Source organism: Schistosoma haematobium, chromosome ZW (assembly GCF_000699445.3).
Source record: "Schistosoma haematobium chromosome ZW, whole genome shotgun sequence".
Taxonomy (NCBI): Eukaryota; Metazoa; Platyhelminthes; class Trematoda; order Strigeidida; family Schistosomatidae; genus Schistosoma; species Schistosoma haematobium.
The window spans coordinates 20,455,220-20,472,786 of NC_067195.1; the positions used below are offsets into that span (position 1 = coordinate 20,455,220).

A 17,567-nucleotide genomic window follows, 5' to 3' on the forward strand; every position below is an offset into this window, starting at 1 on the left:
GCACATACTTGGAGAGTTTTTGCAAGACAAGAGTTTTTGAGTAAACATACAGTTGAGAGGTCTAATCTCTAGGTTTATCGGACCATTTAGCTTACGAACTTCATTAGAGTTCTTCTCCTTGTGCATTCTCCCTTTCATCCTCAGTAGTCGTTTTAGTTGTGAAGACGTAAGTCGATCAAAATTTACAAAAATGGTTTGAGTGGTACAACAAATATCAAAACAGAATCTAAGGTGACAAGTGATAACATCAGAAGCGATTTCCAGTGAGTCATCTATAAAATAATTCCCAATTAGTCGTATGAAACATATTTTTCAGATTCCGGATATTTTCTTCTGAGTAATTCCTATAGTTGTTTTTCTTGGTTTAATTTAAGAGTGTACTCTTCCCATGCTTTGCAAATACTTTAGACAGAACAAGAATTATACAGTGATCCGAGCTAGACAATGGAGAACGTTTACGAGTCACATCATTAATGAAAACGAAGTCTAAATGAGCATCCAAACGAGTAGGAAAATCTACCACATTTTGGTGACCTAGTGACGTAAAGAAGCTACAGTCACATGAATTTAAATCACCACATACAACTGAAAGTGAATCGCTGAAGACAGTAACAGCGAACTCAGTGAATTCATCAGCAAAAAACAGATAGTGCAGTCTGGATTCACGTAGATATTGGTAACATAAAGATATTTTTATTTATTCAGATGTCTTGGATGACATCTTAGAATTAGACAGTCGACAAAGTCATTTGAAAAGTTGAAACATACAAACGTAGATCGACACTAGTTCACGTTTACAAACGTAGCTACACCGCCGTCACACCTCTTTTTATTGTTTGATCGATCCTGACGATAGATATTGAAATAATGTAGTGATACTAGGCAGTCGTCCTGTAACTCATTTAACCAGGTTCTGCGATTAATGGACATAATGAGTCGTTAAAACAAAATGAAAAGCAGATAACTTGTTGAAATAATTAGATGGTAGAAACAGGTAGCCCCGTTATTCAAGCAGGCCACCATAGATGTGTTCAGCAACAATATTGAGGATTCACAAAACCTTTCATGTCGGAGAATTATTTACCGTCACAAACATCTCTATCTAGGTTTACTGTAACTCTTGGTCTTGGTCGTGTAGATATGTAAGCTAATAGTTCATCTAAACAGATTTGCAACTAATTTATGGAAAATCGTCTATTAGTTCTGGGCACTTTAAAGAAACTTATCGAATACGTAGGTGGAAATTTTAGTGTTAAAAACATAAAATAATTTATTTTCGAGTAAAGATTTTATAAGAAATATCCAAGGTGTATTGATAAATCATGAACTACATCGTACAACAGTTCTGAAGAAACGTTTGTATGATTAGATTCAACCTACAATTGTCGAAATTGTATTCTATACAGAATAAGTTTGATTTGAGTCTATTTTATTGATTAGGATATGTAAAGTAGGTACGAAAGAGAACCCACTTATGCCAGGTAAAAGATAAAATTTGTCCGTAGTACTATACTTTTTAAAGTAGAGTAGACAAAACTATAATCAAAGACTGATTGATACTCTTACACCTGTTCCCAAAGACGGACACAAGTGAGCTGGAAGTAACAAACGAGACAGAAGGATACTCTAAACCTGGATACCTATGGATAACCAATTATTATAGACCTGGGTCAGAATAACAATTCGTAAAATGATTGTTAACTGGAGTAAACAGGCTCAGAATTTCCATTGTTACCAGTCTCATTAAGCTTGGACATTGTTTTATTTGCGTCAGTGGAAAATTATTGAAGTCAATAAACTAGTTACATGTGCTTAGGTGGTCATAGTGATAAAATATAATACACATTACCTTTCAAAAGTACTAACTAGTGTTCCTAAATTGGTTGTTTCTGCGACTGGGTATTTCTCCTGGTCGAGTTAACCAATCAGCTAATTACCCTATGCTCACTCCTTATTGGTCCATTTTATATGTTGGAAACCACACCCTATCGCTCAAAATCTGATATGCCTCTATACAAATTCTGATATACAAAATAAATTGCAAACTCTGACTTTTACACTTGAAGAATGACTAACAAACCAATTGCTCCTCAAAATTCTCAGACACCAGAAGATTCAACAGAACGGTTCGATCCACAGTCGATCAGTTTACGAGCTCAAAAAAAGTTGGTTGGAAGTTTACCAAAAGGGATTATCAAATTATTTCTTGATGATTCATCGGCTCGTTTATTTGAAAATATATTTAGTTTGATCAAACAATATACGGGTAATAATAAACTAGCTGCTTATCTAACAAAGCAGGCAATTAAATTAAATGTCAAAGCCTTAATTTTAATATCAAATGACATACTATCAGACGAACAGTTAAACTATGCTTATGAATTTCATGAGAAATGTCATCAAATAGCTGAGATCGCATTGCGCTTAGGTCGACCCAAGCGTCGTCTAATGCCGGGTGTTGAACCGTCAATTGATAAATTGATACAAACAATGAAAGAGGCTAACCAAACGTTAATAGAAGCCGTTAAGCACCATATTAGTCAACAATCACAAGACAAGTTTAAAGAATTTTCGGACTTTTTCTGTCATCGTGAATTTGTTGTTGAAGTGTTTACTAATAAAGTGAAATATTCAACGCATATGGAAAAAATCTATGATGACCTCGAAGATATGATGGACCGTGGCTTATTTTGATTTTATTCTCCAACGCAGGAAAGGAATATAACAAGTCACATATGTATGATCTAATTGTTTGGAATGCTGCTGTGCAAAATATATTGTGTAAGCTCGTCGGCAATGAAAGATTTATGGCCAATGTTATGAATTCATTATTGAGTAAATTGTCATTAAATATTTATTCATATTCCGTAACTTCACCTAATTCTTAACTAGTAAATGAATTATCGCACTTTAGAAATCTTATTCGGTTGACGACTATTTTTTGCAGATCAATAATTGTTAATTTTAAGTTTTCTACTAAGTCTATTGAGTACGCAGAGACATTATATAACGATGAGACTATTGGTGTAAGTTCTTAGCCACTACACTACCTAAAGAAGTACACACTGATTCTGTTCAACTAACTAGATGGTAAACGTGGATAATGTAAAGTATGCGATAAATTTTTGACGCGCATTGATTTTATTAGTCACTCGTTGGAACAGAATCAGATTAAACATCATCATACAAAGTCGTGATGAGAGAATCGGTAGTGAGAATAGCTTATAGTTGACAGAATATCTTTACTGAAAATGTAAGCCGTACAACCTATTCAAAAGTTGCCAAACTTTATGACAATGAAGAAACGTTCAACAAACCAGCATAGAAACGTGCACCTTATGAATAGCTAGAATCATGTAACTGTTGGGAAGAGATCATGAACATACAATCCACTTGTCAGACTACTTTACTTGTTTTGACCCAATAATATTTTCCGGGGCTGATTTTTTTTGTTAAATAGAAGCTTTAGCAGTTAGTGAGCTTTGAAAAGCCAGTGCGTAGATTGTGTATTCTTATCTGGCAATAGTAGCTGTAACGTTCTGTTTGTCTTATTTAAGTGCAATATGTTGTAAATATATTTAAAAGTTTCCAAATAAAATTCAAAGGAACTCGAGAGATTGATCGGTTTCGAATAACGAATATGGACTAGCTTTGGCAGCTGGACTTCAATGGTAACTATATACACATTACTAAACCGACAACAAATGTAGTGTAAGCAGCAGAAAAAGAAGTTGTATCCGGAGTCGATTATTCTGTTAGTACATTTTTTACAAAAAGAAACTTCAGCATCACCGCTTAAAACGAAGTGATTAAACTCAGAGAAGTAATGTTTTTAAAGTACTAGTGAACTCACCAGTTTGTTAGCAATTCGAAATACTAACCAATAACATTTGAAGAAGCTTATCATATTCTAAATGGATTAGTAGATTTCTAGACTAAAAATCAGTAGTGAACCGTTGCATGTTATATATGTAAATACATCTGAATCTCAGATCAAGACAAATGTCCGCTGATTTCTAAACGCTGTTAAAATGATGGTTGGTTACGTGGGCTATAGTCGGATTATACACACCTTTAGACATATTTAAACAATTTTCATAAAACACTTCAGAATAATTAGTGATTCTAAAAACCGCTGAAAAGGATTTCGACTATTCAAAACATTTTTGATTTCCACCAATATACATGGGACGATGCTAAACAGAAAGGATGACAATGTCAAGCGAAGAACAACGATTGCTCGGGGCATAAATACATTACGTTGACACAAACAGCACAAATAAAATAAAACATTACTGATTTTTAACACATTTTTCTCAACTACACATCTATTATAGCCCAATAAAAATAATTATTACGCTTAGTGATGGAACGATCAAAGATATTCCGCGAAGGCATGCCGATTCCGAAGTAAAGTAGCCACTCGCATGTAAAATGAATAATATACGAAGATTGGTGTTTCTATGTTTCCAACCACTGGTGAAAATAAACCTTACTGAGAAATCAACCGTCAGCTAAATATTTAACTCAATATATTCACAGACTAAGAGAAACAGTAAGTAATCGGACCGTTCCAACAGTTTAGCTTGAATAAGGATTTCAACAAACATAATAGGATCAAGAATGAATGTCTAAATAGTTTTTCGAAATCTCAGTAGAATAGACCTTTAAGATTAAAAAGAGAAATCCTAGTATGTAATAAGAGAGAAATATAAGCTAGCTTAACAAAAAGAACTCCCTAAACAGAAGTGAGACTATTATAAAATGATTAACTGAGCTTCATAGGATTCGTTGAGTTGCAATGTATTTATTGAACAGTACCACAGAACTTACTTTTTCTTACATTAAGACGATTTCCTAACGTCGTGGTACCAAGAGCTAATGTAGCTATACATAGACTTGAGGTCAAACAAATTTTCAGGTAGATTTCCTCTGTTTTGTTCATGTGGTGAACAAGCTTCGGTTTTGATTCTTAGAACACAGACTAATGACCATTGTATCTAAATCTAGCTAGTCCAAACGATAAAACTTAGACTAACTGACACGATTCATAAAAGATTGCACTAAGCGAGCAACGAATGGTTATTAATAGGTTTACAAAGCCTATGAGAATGGCGCATAAAACCAGATTGGGAGGGTACGCAAGCATTATGACAAGAGCACCACTGAGCTTGGTAACATGCTTAATATCTCGTGAACAACAGGAACATAATCCAACAAGAAACACTACATTGCCGTAATCGGCATTTCATTTTTAACCTAAACAGATCGAGACTAAAAAAGCGAACACTACTGGTATAAAAAGTTTGAGAATTGTCCAATCCTTAGTTTATATGAAGGACTGTTTACATCTACACAATCATTGGACGTCAATAAGCAATGGATAGCTGTTTTGTTGAAACCGGCGACATTTTGATGATGTCGGTCTACAATCATTAGATAACAACGCAATAATACTTAAGGCTTAAGATTATCCCAGAAGTTTTATCTTCGGCAAGAGAGTGAATGCATACTGTTGAGAAGTCCTATGTGTGGGCGAAGTATCTGTTCAATACCTCCCGATTCTCAATATATTTAAGGTAAATTAGGAAATAACATCTAGACAAGAAGTTATTAATTGTTCCTCTTTAACTGAAGAGTGGATGCAATTGAATTGTACCAAAAATGACCATTTATTGATAATACAGTAATTTATTGTAAGGCTATTTTCTGAATGGCTGATTACCCCATTACTGTAATAATAGCAAGTTAGTATTATTGTTACATGATGTAAAGGAGCTCTTAACGTTTTGTTGATTCTTTAATATTTAGAGTTTCTGCCTATTAACGTTGAACGAATTAAGACAAAATAGTGGAAAACGGATAAAAATTTGGGTAGGAAAGTAGGCCAAATAGTAAGAGGGTTTTACCTGGTGGAACTGTAATAATATTGATATTTCTCGTAGACATTTATAAATAATAATGAATAACCTTTTGTCATTTTCGAGGCGTGGCAATGTAGATGAAAATATAAACAATCACAAACCATATCTGATATTTCGGGTTGCCTCGGTTACCACTTGCAAATAAGTTGAGTGCGTTAAACCGAATTCTCTACTGCATATAAATTTTGATTTTTTCAAAAATAAAGCAAAAGGAACGTTACGTAATACCAATTACGAAGCCTATTAAAACCATGTTATCAATAAACTAAATCGCTGATTTCCGATTTATTAAACTCAGCCAAACTGGAACACTAGACTAATCGCTAAGCTTGGAATGAGAGACACCACTCTTAGGGGTCATGAAAATGGAGAACGAATTCGTATGCATTAAATTGAGGTAACTTCCGGAAGAGGTTTTTATACCGAGAACATAACTACTATGAGAATTTATACAGTGACGACCACCGAACAATCATCTCAGAAGTTATCACGAACTGATAAATTGTTACTCACTAACCAAATAAAGGTTCGGTTTGCAGGTTTAGAGCCACAATTTAGTGTGATAGAATTAGGAAACTAAACCGAAGGTGGAGTGAGACTGAAAACTGAGACTTAATAATCGTACCTTGCACGTTTTAACCACAAGGCCAACACACAAAAACCCTCCGACTAACTAATAATTATTTTCTTGGCATTAATAAGAGTTAATTGGGAGAGAAAGCAATCTGTCTGATACATTAACCTATGTATGAAGTTGAACTGACCTACTTCTGTTAAAAAAAAATCAGCTTGTTGAGGTACTATGGAAATAGGCTAGGAATAGGACCCTTTTCATCGTTCCAGGACCTTTAAACAGAATTAATAAACAAGCAAACAAACTTTGTCTGCAACAATCAATTTTGATAATCAGTAAATATGTACTCATTGTAGGATGACTAGGTTTTACCATAAATAACTTGACGAAATTAGGTTGGAGGTTTAGGAAATGCTTTTTGAAAACCATAAACATAGAAATCCCGACCAGTTCAAGGATAGAGACATAGTAGCCCAGCAAGAGGAAAAAGTGATCTTAAATAAGTGACCTGTAGCAAAAGAACGAGATTTGGAATAAAAGAAAAGCAGTGCAGGTAAAAGTTTTATCATACAAAAACAGTGAATTAGTCTTCTGATTTGAATTTTTTACTTTGTGGTGTATTAGATGCAGAAAAATTTGCGCCCCGCTTTCCGCCGAATGAATGACGTTCACCACCACGCTGACCATTCATTTCCCTCCCACCACGAAATCCGCCTCGATTACTGTGACCACCTCCATCACTCCACCGTCCACGAGAACCACCACGTCCTCCTCGGAAATCGCCACGACCACCCCGAGAATCCCCCCTTCCTCGACCACGTGAAAAATCATGTCCGCCCCGACCACCTCTTTGATCACCACGACCACGACCACCTCTTTTCCCTATTGTTAAGAAAGTAATTTGGTGATTATATGACTTCGTAAGTTAGGAATTTAAAACTAGTAGATAAAAGAACTTATAAATGTTCCTCAGGTGACAAGGTGTGCAAAGAATTCAGTATTTAAGTACTTTTAAAAATATCTAAGAAAGGTCTGAGGACGAAAATAGGATTTTCTTTAGTTTTCATACAAAGTGTCTTGACCAGACTGTTTGAAATGTATGGGGTGAATACATCACACTCCTTATATCAGCTAATTTTTTTTATTGTTCAGTCAAACCAACAAGTTTACGATAGGTTGTATACACATAAACCTGACATTCTGATAGATGACACAAGGATTGAGACAGGAAACCTGAGAAGACAAAGGACTCCGTTCTGAACACAATGGATTCTTTTATTCAGCACTTTATTTTATTTATTTGTTTGAACACATAAATATTGGTACGAAGGGGCACCGAATACATATGTGGTACACAAATCATTCTATTTTTGTGTGGGCCCGGGTACCCAGTCCGAAGCAGGAGTATTCAGTAAACTTCTCATTAACCGTAATTAAACAGTTAACCAAGTATGGCCTATGCTCGCAATGTAAAAAAATGGCACCAGTCGGTTCTATTCAAAAACAACTTAATATCAACTGACCTATTTGCTTACAGTTTTGAAGTGTTGCCGTAATAATTTTAATGACATTGACTTAATGTAGTGATACAAGTTATCAGAATTCGAGTAAATAGACTTTAGTATCCATTTTGAGATAATAAAAACGAAATGTACAGGTTTGATGACGTTTTCACACTATACTAACTTGAACAAAATATGGTAATCCTGAAGACCTTATGAGACATCACTGATCCTGTAAGTCCTCACAAAAGAGACGGGAAATTACAGGTGACATTTTATTTTAAGACACAGATATTGGTACAAGGAGGCACCAAATACATATGCGCCACACAAATCTCATTCGATACGTGTGAGGGCTGTGATACTGCCCGGGTGCCCAAATCGAAGCAGGTGGTTTTCGCAGGGGACCACTCCCCGAGCCTTAGACATGAAGGTCCAACCCACAAGGCAGTGAAGCATCGTAAGGAGATGCAGTCTCATGGTAGCCGGTGATCAACGGTTGGTTGATAAGCCATTTGTTCCTTCAGGATACTGTAGCCCATGTGCACTATTGGTTTGGAACAAGGGTTTTCCAACTCCCCTAGGTGGACTCTCCATGTCCACCAACCTGGTTAAAGCGTCGGACATTCGCTTTTCTTCCCCTTAATTTCGAAAACAACACCCCTGCCACGAGAAGGCAGTGAGTAGGACTTCCCTGGCAGAGGCTGTATACGCGTGACCATGTGAGAGTACTTGGAGTAGGAGAGCGGACTCTCACCACTCTCGGCCGTACCAGGGCATTTAGGAGCACAGGTGACAACTAGATGTGTGAGCCATAGTTTATTTACACCAAACAAAATCATAATGATACGACATACTTTTTATCACAGGCCCTCGGGCAGTATCAAAGCCCTTACAAATATCAGTGATAACGGTTACTGGCCTCATTGTTAATGTGTGGCGCATACGTATTTGATGCCCCCTTATAACAATGTTTGTGTTCAAATAAACAAAACAATAATAAGACATCATTTGACTCAACCTAGGAAAAAGTTCATGATGTGCGATTAAATTTTCAGTCTAGAAACAAAACCACAGTATAGTGGGGTATTATGCACGCAAGAAACAACTAGGTTACAAGTAAGCCATAATCAATCTGAAACTGCAATACCGTTATTTTGAACAATGTTTTGCTAATTTATGTAAGGTTAACACAGTCACAAGCATATCAACATATAATACTGACAGTTAAATAACCTGATCACTAATTGTTTCAAGGTCACAGAACCAACACCAAAACAGTATGTGAAAGATCTCTCTCGGGAATTGATGACCACTGACTGCATTACGAACATTATGACTCGAAAAAATGACATTTCAATAACGAAATTATTTTTCGGTACTATAGGACTGATTTCAAGTGATAGAAATATAAATCCAAATGAACGAAGAATAAGGGGTTGGTCAATACCACGGTTTATAACAGTAACAGCACAAAGTATGGGATTTGGCATTGTAATTAAGATATGGCATCAAGGACTACAATCGTGGTTGTAAGTCATTTTTGAGATGGTATTTTGGTGAAAATCCTAATTCACTAACATAATGCCATTCATTAACGTTAGCTGTATGTTAATTGAATGAAAAATCGCTCATTTCGCACTGATAGTTTAGTCTTGTTATGCTTATGACTAAAGATTTAACTAAATGTCAGTGTTCAAGAATAAATTTATATTAGTTTGTGCCTCTTAAAGCGAACGATTAGCGATACACACAAAGCTACAGTTAGAATAAATTTTACAAAGTCAACTCACCTCTACTAGAATTTGGGTTCATCACGCGATCAAGTGTGAGAAACTTGGCAGGATCCATAAAAAACTACAAAATATCATATGATCTGGATAATAATGAATACCTTAACACCTTCTTGAAAAGATTTACTTTTAAGTGTATCTGAAAGTTTGATTGAAAAGTACTAGTCAAATGGATTAAGTAAAAAAAAAATAAAAACACTACTGCATCTTTAATTGGGCCAAAAACTTCATCGACTTTGCCTATTTCTTCTTTGTTCGCCAAATAAACAGAAGCATTTGAGTAAGGTATTTTTTCCGATGTGATTTTACAGACAATATCTTCTTGACATGGATGAGCGAATACTCCAACTTCGACAACCTCTTCAGGTGGACCACTTTGAAACTTATCAGAAAATCCTCCTCCCCTGGAGCCTCTTCGAAAACCACCCTGGGAACCACGTGAACCACCTCCTCTCCCTCTGAAATTTTGAAAGCCCATGACTCACGCCGAAGGAAATCGAAAACCCGCCTACCTCAGGCCAGAAACAGGGACGTTTGACAACCTTCACTACTAAAAGCAAAATACTCTTCAGTCTATTAATTGTTACGATAAATTCTAAAACGATATCAAGTAATAAATGGTCAAATATATATGCGTATTTACTTATATTGAATGGCGGGTAAAACAAAAAATGAGGTTACACATTTTAGTTTTCGTTCAGGCTGCTGTTCGTTTCGTTCATCTCCAAATCACTTGTGAGTTGTCATTGACTACTATCTCGATAAGACGTTTAAATTTTAAATTTTTTTCATTCACGTAGTCACAAGGTTTTCATCATTTTCAATCTATAAAAAGCCCAATTTATACAACCTCCGTAGGTTGTATATTTAGGCGAAAAGTATACGATTCGGCGACGTTTGAGAGACAGAGAGACAAAAAGTGGAAGACCTGCATTATTTCCCCGGGCAGGCTAGAAAAAGAAGACATTTTTAAGCGTTTCCCCATTATTTTCCCTTTATTTTCCATTTGTTCGCCTTGATTTCCCCTTAATTGGTTGTTTGGGACATTTTATATCAACTTTAAAAATGAAATTCATGAATACACATTCAAAAACGCTCTCCATTTTGTTATTGCTTTTGACTTTCAGATGTTCTCTCTCGTGACTGCCGTGTCTCACCTAACCAAGATTTCCTCTTACACCATCCCGTTACAAAGTTCCTGCAAGTTGACAATCTTGAAGGCAGTATGGTTGTATTATCTCATAACACGACTTTTTATCCACGCAACTTCTCGTGTGAGCTTGTTGTGCATTCACCGATTGAGAATGCCAGAATTATGATGAAAATTGAGGAATTTTATGTCCCCTCTAAGACTCGCAATTGTGTTGAGAATTACTTATATGTATTCGATTCTAATACAGCAAAGCCCAAGGCTATGGTAAGTCTTGTAAACTAATTTCTGTTACTCCCTACAAATATGCATAGAACGTTTGCCTAAGGTGTGTTCAGTCTTCAGCAGTTAGAATAATAGGTCGTTGAATTTGTGTTGATCCGTGTACCTTGTTCTTTAGTGATAACCCAGCTTCTCCTTGAAGATGTTGACTGATAAGGCTGATACAACTGGTTCAGGTGAGGGGTTCCAGTAGGCGATCTGCTATTGGTAGTATACTGGTATTTATTACTATATTAAATGTGCATTGGCAAACTCTACGATTAATTTTCAAAGCCCATCTTTGGTACCATCCAGTTAATTCATCTAGGTCAGCTTGAAGATCAAGATTATCGTTCTCATTTAAACGTCATCTGCAAATAAGTTTCGACGACTTATTACGTTAATTCTTTAACGTTGGGAAGAAATTTTAAGGGATCTAAAATAATACCTTGGAGTACGCCACTTTTAACCAGTTTACATTCAGATGTCCTATTTACCCTCACCTTCTGACGCCAGCTATAGAGGAAAGTTTTTATTCACTATTGTATGGCGGCTATTATTATAAAGCTGTACGGCTTGTGCATAAGCCATAAGACACTTAATCAAACGCTTTACTAAAAGCTATAAATATCACGTCGACAGACAAACCGTTATCTTGGGATCCTGTTCAATCCCCTCTCGCAACTAGTAAGTTAACTAAGCATGAATGTTTATTCCAAAACACGTGTTGCTCATAATTGAACAGATTGTATGATTCTATGTGACTCAGTAACTTGGGCCGAATTATGTTTTTAAACAATTTAACTAATATGCTGGTTAAGCTGCCATGTCCGTAGTTAGAAAAGATGTCTCCATACGTTAGTGTAGGGCTACCTATGGCATCCTTCCAATCCCTGGGGAGTCGAACTTAGGAAAAGATTTCGTTAAATAGTTTCCTGAGTGGTCCTCAAATAGTGTTTAAGAGGGTTGTCAGCGATCGTAGGTGTAACCCATCAGGATCGGGTGACTTACTAGGCTTAAGGCTAATAAGAAATGAGACAACAATCAGCCTAACTCCACGTACAAATATGACTTGAGACAAAGTCTTCGGCAAGATAACGTGGTCACTACTCCGTGTCTAGATTTAATTGTATAACAATCTGCTTCACGTATACCGTTATCGTGCGTCTCTGATATCCTCGATTGTATACGAAAGTGGTCTCACACATGTAATATTATGTCTCCTCCCTTGCGATTTATAACTCTGTTACTTCTAATACAGTTGACCCCTGCAATAATTGGAGAACAGTTTACATCTACGATGAGCCACTCTTCATAACAACAATTATATCGGGTCTTAATTTTTTCATCATCAAGCTTAACTTGATCGTTTTATTTTTTAGACTACGAGGACTTGTGTGTGTTAACTTGTGTTTTGTGTAATTCGCACTTATTGCATCAATAAATCCAAATATTCTACATCTATGTTCCACAAGCTTTTTAGATATATTATCTTTTATAGACAGAAGCTGGTGGAGAACGTGGTTTATGTGGACCGAATTATCCGAAGTATCTTATATTTACGACAAAGTCCTACATATGTTTAGCTTTCCAGTAAGTCGTTGTATATATATATATATATATACTGTTCAATCACTATCGGTTTCATAGGACACAGGCTGTAGGCATCAAAGATAACTGAGTCGCAACAATTAAATAACAAACTAACTCAGTTACCAGATGTGTACCATTATACTTAGTCTATTGAGCTAAATTTATACTACTTTCCCTCCTCTTATTTGAAGTAGACGAAGCGATTTTGAACTTGCAATATACTAACTGAGGCTAACCCTATAACAACTGATCTACAGCTCTATGGTCCAATTGTTTATCAGTTCGTCGTTCTTATGCAGTCTGTCTGAGTGAAGCGAGGTGATTTTTTTAACAATTGTAAATATAACGAAATAAAAATTGACCCGTAGATCCAAACACTATTCTCAGCCATTTGAGTGTAACAAAGACCTGGTTTTCAATCGGTTCATATATTTTTATTGGTCGAGTACTTGGTTATTTGTTATAAAGGTTTTGTTTCTCATCACAACTCTACTCAAATATGTTATCTCAGGTGTGTCCTTATTTAACTTGTCTACATTGACATATTAAAATAATTCACATTATCTTGTTCTCAGTACCTCATCTCAACGACCTCCCATTTTACCCGGTGTGAAACCTGGATTTCGAGTTATTCTTACTGCAATTCAAGAAAGTAAGTCTACTAAGATAACTTACTAATACATCTTTGATACACTTTACTCCATGTCATTCCCCTTGTAATTAGTTGTCAACTGATAACACCTGTATAATTTGACGTGAGAACAAAGACTGGTAATTTAACTCTCAAATTCTGATGCGCTTTACACAAAGTTGTGTTCTCCCAAATTCTAATCTTCTGAATTCTTCATGTCCCTTTCTTCCTCTTTCCAAATTTATTTCACTGGATTATACTTTTTAAATAACATCTTCAAACCCTAATCTTCCCGATTACTGCTTATACTCTTGCTACCTCTACCACTACGGGATTTGAATCGACAACTGCATCTCTGTGTTAAGGTGGTGTGGCAACTCGAACTGATGTACGTACGTACGAAGTTCTACGTTGTTACTGACTGACTGACTGTGTAGAATTGCTGCGTTAATATGGAAGTGGTTATTCGCATGTGAAATATTCAATGTTTTTTCCGAATAGTACAATTTCGTACTTAGTCGCTAGTTGCATTGAATGCCTGAGAATATACTCCCAGTTTATAAATCCCATTTAAATGTAGGATGTTTTGGTCATTCGTCTGGTTACACCATCAAGTGCGATATTAAAAATGTAGTTCAGTGAAATTTATTAACTCATCCTAGATACATGTCGCAACCTAGAAAGTACTGCGAAACGATAGCTTCCTATTTGCTCCACGTTTCCTTTTGTTTATTCTTTTAGAACCATTGATATCATTATTTCAAATCTTTCGACTTTATTCTTGGTAATTTCTTCATGTACTGACAGTGTGCTAATTTGGATCAGGTGATACATTTTTTACGAATGGACTACCGAAGAATTTCTGTTATAACCTAGCGTATATAATTTCAAATGTAGTATTCTGCCGAACATCAGCAACGTGATATATTTACTACCTTAGGCATTACTAGTTTTGAATTTCTGTTATTGTACTCAGTGCGAAGCACATTTTTGCGTAGTTCGATTTAACAAATATAACTTACTGCAGGACGAAAAGATTCTTCGGTATGCAGCTTAGCAAGTGATATCAAATTCAAATTATATTCGGATTTGTACTATCAGGAACCGTTGCATTAACCGCTTAACCAAAACGTCACGTACTGGATAATCTTGATAATATTCAACTCACCGATTCACAGTAACTCAATTCAAATTGGGTTTATCCGAATTTACTTCCTACCCTAACTACAAACCATTGTAGCAAAGCCAAGACGGATAATTAAAAATCGAGTTAGTAAGTCACTTATGATTAGTGGATTTTTCAACGTGTCGTCCTTGACCATCAGAATTTGATTTTTTTATCCATACTTTAAGAATTCCTAAACGTCCTTTTTGACAAGGTCTGTTTAAAATCTCAAGAAACAAAGCATTTTTCATAATATTTATCTACACCGCTTTATAAACTATTTTTTCTCATTTTAACAGCTCGAAATAGTAGTTGTCCATCAAGCAACTTTTACTGCAGTGCAGTTCCTCGTTTCATGGGGGCAAATTCTATGATAACATCAACTTCACTTAGTGCAGATAGCCGGTTGTATGGATCATTCTTATCTCCTCCTCAATATATCCGTAGTTTAGATGACGACAGATTTCCACCTAATCATGATAAACAATATATGGGATATTGTATTACAAAGAAGAGTTTATGCGATGGTATTATGAACTGTGAAGATAGGAAAGATGAAGATATTTCTCATTGTCAAGCTTTTATTGGTATGCTCAGTGAAATTACGAGTTTCCATGTTAACTAATAGGTAATCTTCATTGATGTCTTTTTTGCTTACTGGATGGTAACTAACCTCTATTAACGTTGTTATTCAGCTCTCCTTTTACTAAAACCTCGAAAACAAATGTAATTATTAATAGGTGTTATCACATATTTCCATGTTGATTTTCTCAAGTGTTAGCTTAATGTAAAAAAAGATAATCACTCACTCACTAGCCGATAATCACACTATACCTGTTTACATAATAACATTTTTGTTTTCACTCACAAACAAGAAAAATACTTAAACGTAACTTTACTGTTCTACTGATCAGTGCCTGTTATCTAAGAAAGAAACCAATAATGTATACAGTTCACATCACCACTTGATAGCTTTGTATATGGTATACAGTACAATATTTAAACATTTATATTCTTCTCATCTTGGAAAATCGCTTTTATATTTGGTGTAAGTTGGCTGTCTATCATTCTCTGTATAAATACTATTGTTGAACCTGTTCCAATTCAACTGTTAAGAGAATCAACAGGAAATACACAACAACCAGTCCTTCATGTTTAATGATGAAATTCATCTGTGTGATCTACTGTAATTTGAATTGAATCGATGTACATATGTGCCAGGTTTTAAGTTGCATATGATTAACCGCCGTTTGAATGTGTTTAAACTAAAGTAATATCGTAGTTCATGTCATGTGGATCGAGCGTTTAATCCATTGACAAGATAAAACAATATTTGAAAGGTTTCCTACGATAACAGTCAAATTATAAGGTAGTTGAACGGCGAAATTGCATCCGCTATGTAATAATTTGGTTTTCTGTTAATACTCTTGCTACCTCTACAACTACGGGATTTGAATCGACAACTGCATCTCTGTGTTAAGGTGGTGTGGCAACTCGAACTGATGTACGTACGTACGAAGTTCTACTTTGTTACTGACTGACTGTTAATCATTGTCAATTTATTTGTTGAAAAAATCTTTTTCACGTTTTGTTTTCTATCCCACATAAAGATATGGAAGATCCAAACAGTCCACTACTTGCTAATGATGATTTGATTGATGTTAATAGCTGGTTATCAGGTTTATTGTCACTTGGTATGCCGGCGTCTATTGCTATAGCTGTCAGTACAATTGTTATTCTTATATTGGGTATTGGAGTTGTGATATGTTGTTGTCATCGTTGTTGTCTAATCAATCAAACATATAATCAGTATTCAAATAATAGACTTGCGTTTAGAAATGGTGGAATTTTTTTAGATACTTTCAGTCGTCCTATAACTGCAGCAAATAATAATTATAGTTATTCTAGATCACAGCATCTAGGTGTAATGTCCGTCAATGCTGGTGCACAGTCACAGTTATCAGATCGTATAGATTTGATATCTCATATAGACGGTGATCAACAGAAGATTAATAGGAATTGGCAGCAGAGTGCTTCCTTTCCTTCAGACATATTGATGACAAGGGGGGGAAGCTTTTCACGACGTAACTGTAATGAACCTAACCAACATCACCAAACGTTCAATCAGTATTTGACATCATCCCAAAATATGACTACAGAAAAAGAATCCCGATTACACTGTTTTACCAAAACTCCTTTGAAGCTACCACTGTTAGATAGGTATTATCCTTTGTTAAATCCTCCCAATGAAACTATGCGATCCCAGTATTTTGTTTCTGTCGGTCATCATGGTAGTGACTCCTATTCATTAACTAATAACAATTCGGCCAGAGTATATGATCTTCAAAATGGTCAACCAGGGCCTCTTCCTGCTCTAATTCACGGGGCCCTAGGCAGTCCATGCACTTACAGAAGAGGTAATTGTTTTAAGTTATGCATGATTTATTCTCAGTTATTGTATTTTCTCTGTTTTCCTGTAATTGTAACAAAGCAAACTGTAACTGAAAGTACAAGGCAAACAATGTTAGACAAGGGAAAATGATGCATAAGTTCAATTTTATGCACTTAGAGAATATTTACTACTAACACGCCTCTTGATAATCATATTCGGTATACATTAGACCAATATGTTTGTAATTCAAGGTCAATACCCTCACCAACAAGGAAACAACACAAATTAGTCGATTCGAACTCATGGGCTATCCATATATGATTAATATGGCATATGCTCATTAGCACGATATCTACTGACTAATAGAACCAACTGATTAGCTTCGATGGTGTCGGGTCATTCATCATTATTCCCCATTAGTTTGTGGGATTTCTCAATCAAGGATCATAAAGTATGATTGTAAATGAATTTTTCCAGCGGTTACCTCGTTTGCACCAATATTTTCTTTTCAAATCATATCTTCAATGCATAATCCTTCATATTACCACTAATACTGTTACTACTTCGGATACTCTAGGATTT

General features: G+C 35.6%; 3 protein-coding genes across 3 annotated transcripts in view; 2 read left to right on the forward strand and 1 right to left on the reverse strand.

Moving 5' to 3' along the window:
* Positions 1 to 2,067: 2,067 nt before the first annotated feature.
* Positions 2,068 to 2,917, forward strand: TNFAIP8L2 (Tumor necrosis factor alpha-induced protein 8-like 2; the record flags this gene model as incomplete). The annotated part of the gene is made up of 1 exon (XM_012944385.3): positions 2,068 to 2,917. One exon carries the CDS (start codon positions 2,068 to 2,070, stop codon positions 2,692 to 2,694), a length of 627 nt encoding a protein of 208 aa, XP_012799839.1. The 3' UTR covers positions 2,695 to 2,917.
* A 1,897-nt stretch (positions 2,918 to 4,814) lies between these two features.
* GAR1 (H/ACA snoRNP pseudouridylase subunit) lies at positions 4,815 to 10,435 on the reverse strand. The gene is made up of 5 exons (XM_051210664.1): positions 10,381 to 10,435; positions 9,996 to 10,343; positions 9,895 to 9,954; positions 9,794 to 9,857; positions 4,815 to 7,380 (listed from the first exon to the last, which is right to left on the reverse strand). Exons 2-5 carry the CDS (start codon positions 10,269 to 10,271, stop codon positions 7,082 to 7,084), a joined length of 699 nt encoding a protein of 232 aa, XP_051070680.1. The 5' UTR covers positions 10,272 to 10,343; positions 10,381 to 10,435; the 3' UTR covers positions 4,815 to 7,081.
* Positions 10,436 to 10,473: 38 nt separating this feature from the next.
* MS3_00002985 (uncharacterized protein) overlaps positions 10,474 to 17,567 on the forward strand; it is a 16,866-nt gene continuing 9,772 nt past the window's right edge. Inside the window, exons 1-4 of the mRNA XM_051210665.1 lie at positions 10,474 to 10,528; positions 10,921 to 11,210; positions 12,706 to 12,797; positions 12,855 to 15,180. Coding sequence (XP_051070681.1) covers positions 14,949 to 15,180 — 232 coding nt within the window. The 5' untranslated portion in view covers positions 10,474 to 10,528; positions 10,921 to 11,210; positions 12,706 to 12,797; positions 12,855 to 14,948. The remainder of the gene's footprint in view (positions 10,529 to 10,920; positions 11,211 to 12,705; positions 12,798 to 12,854; positions 15,181 to 17,567) is intronic.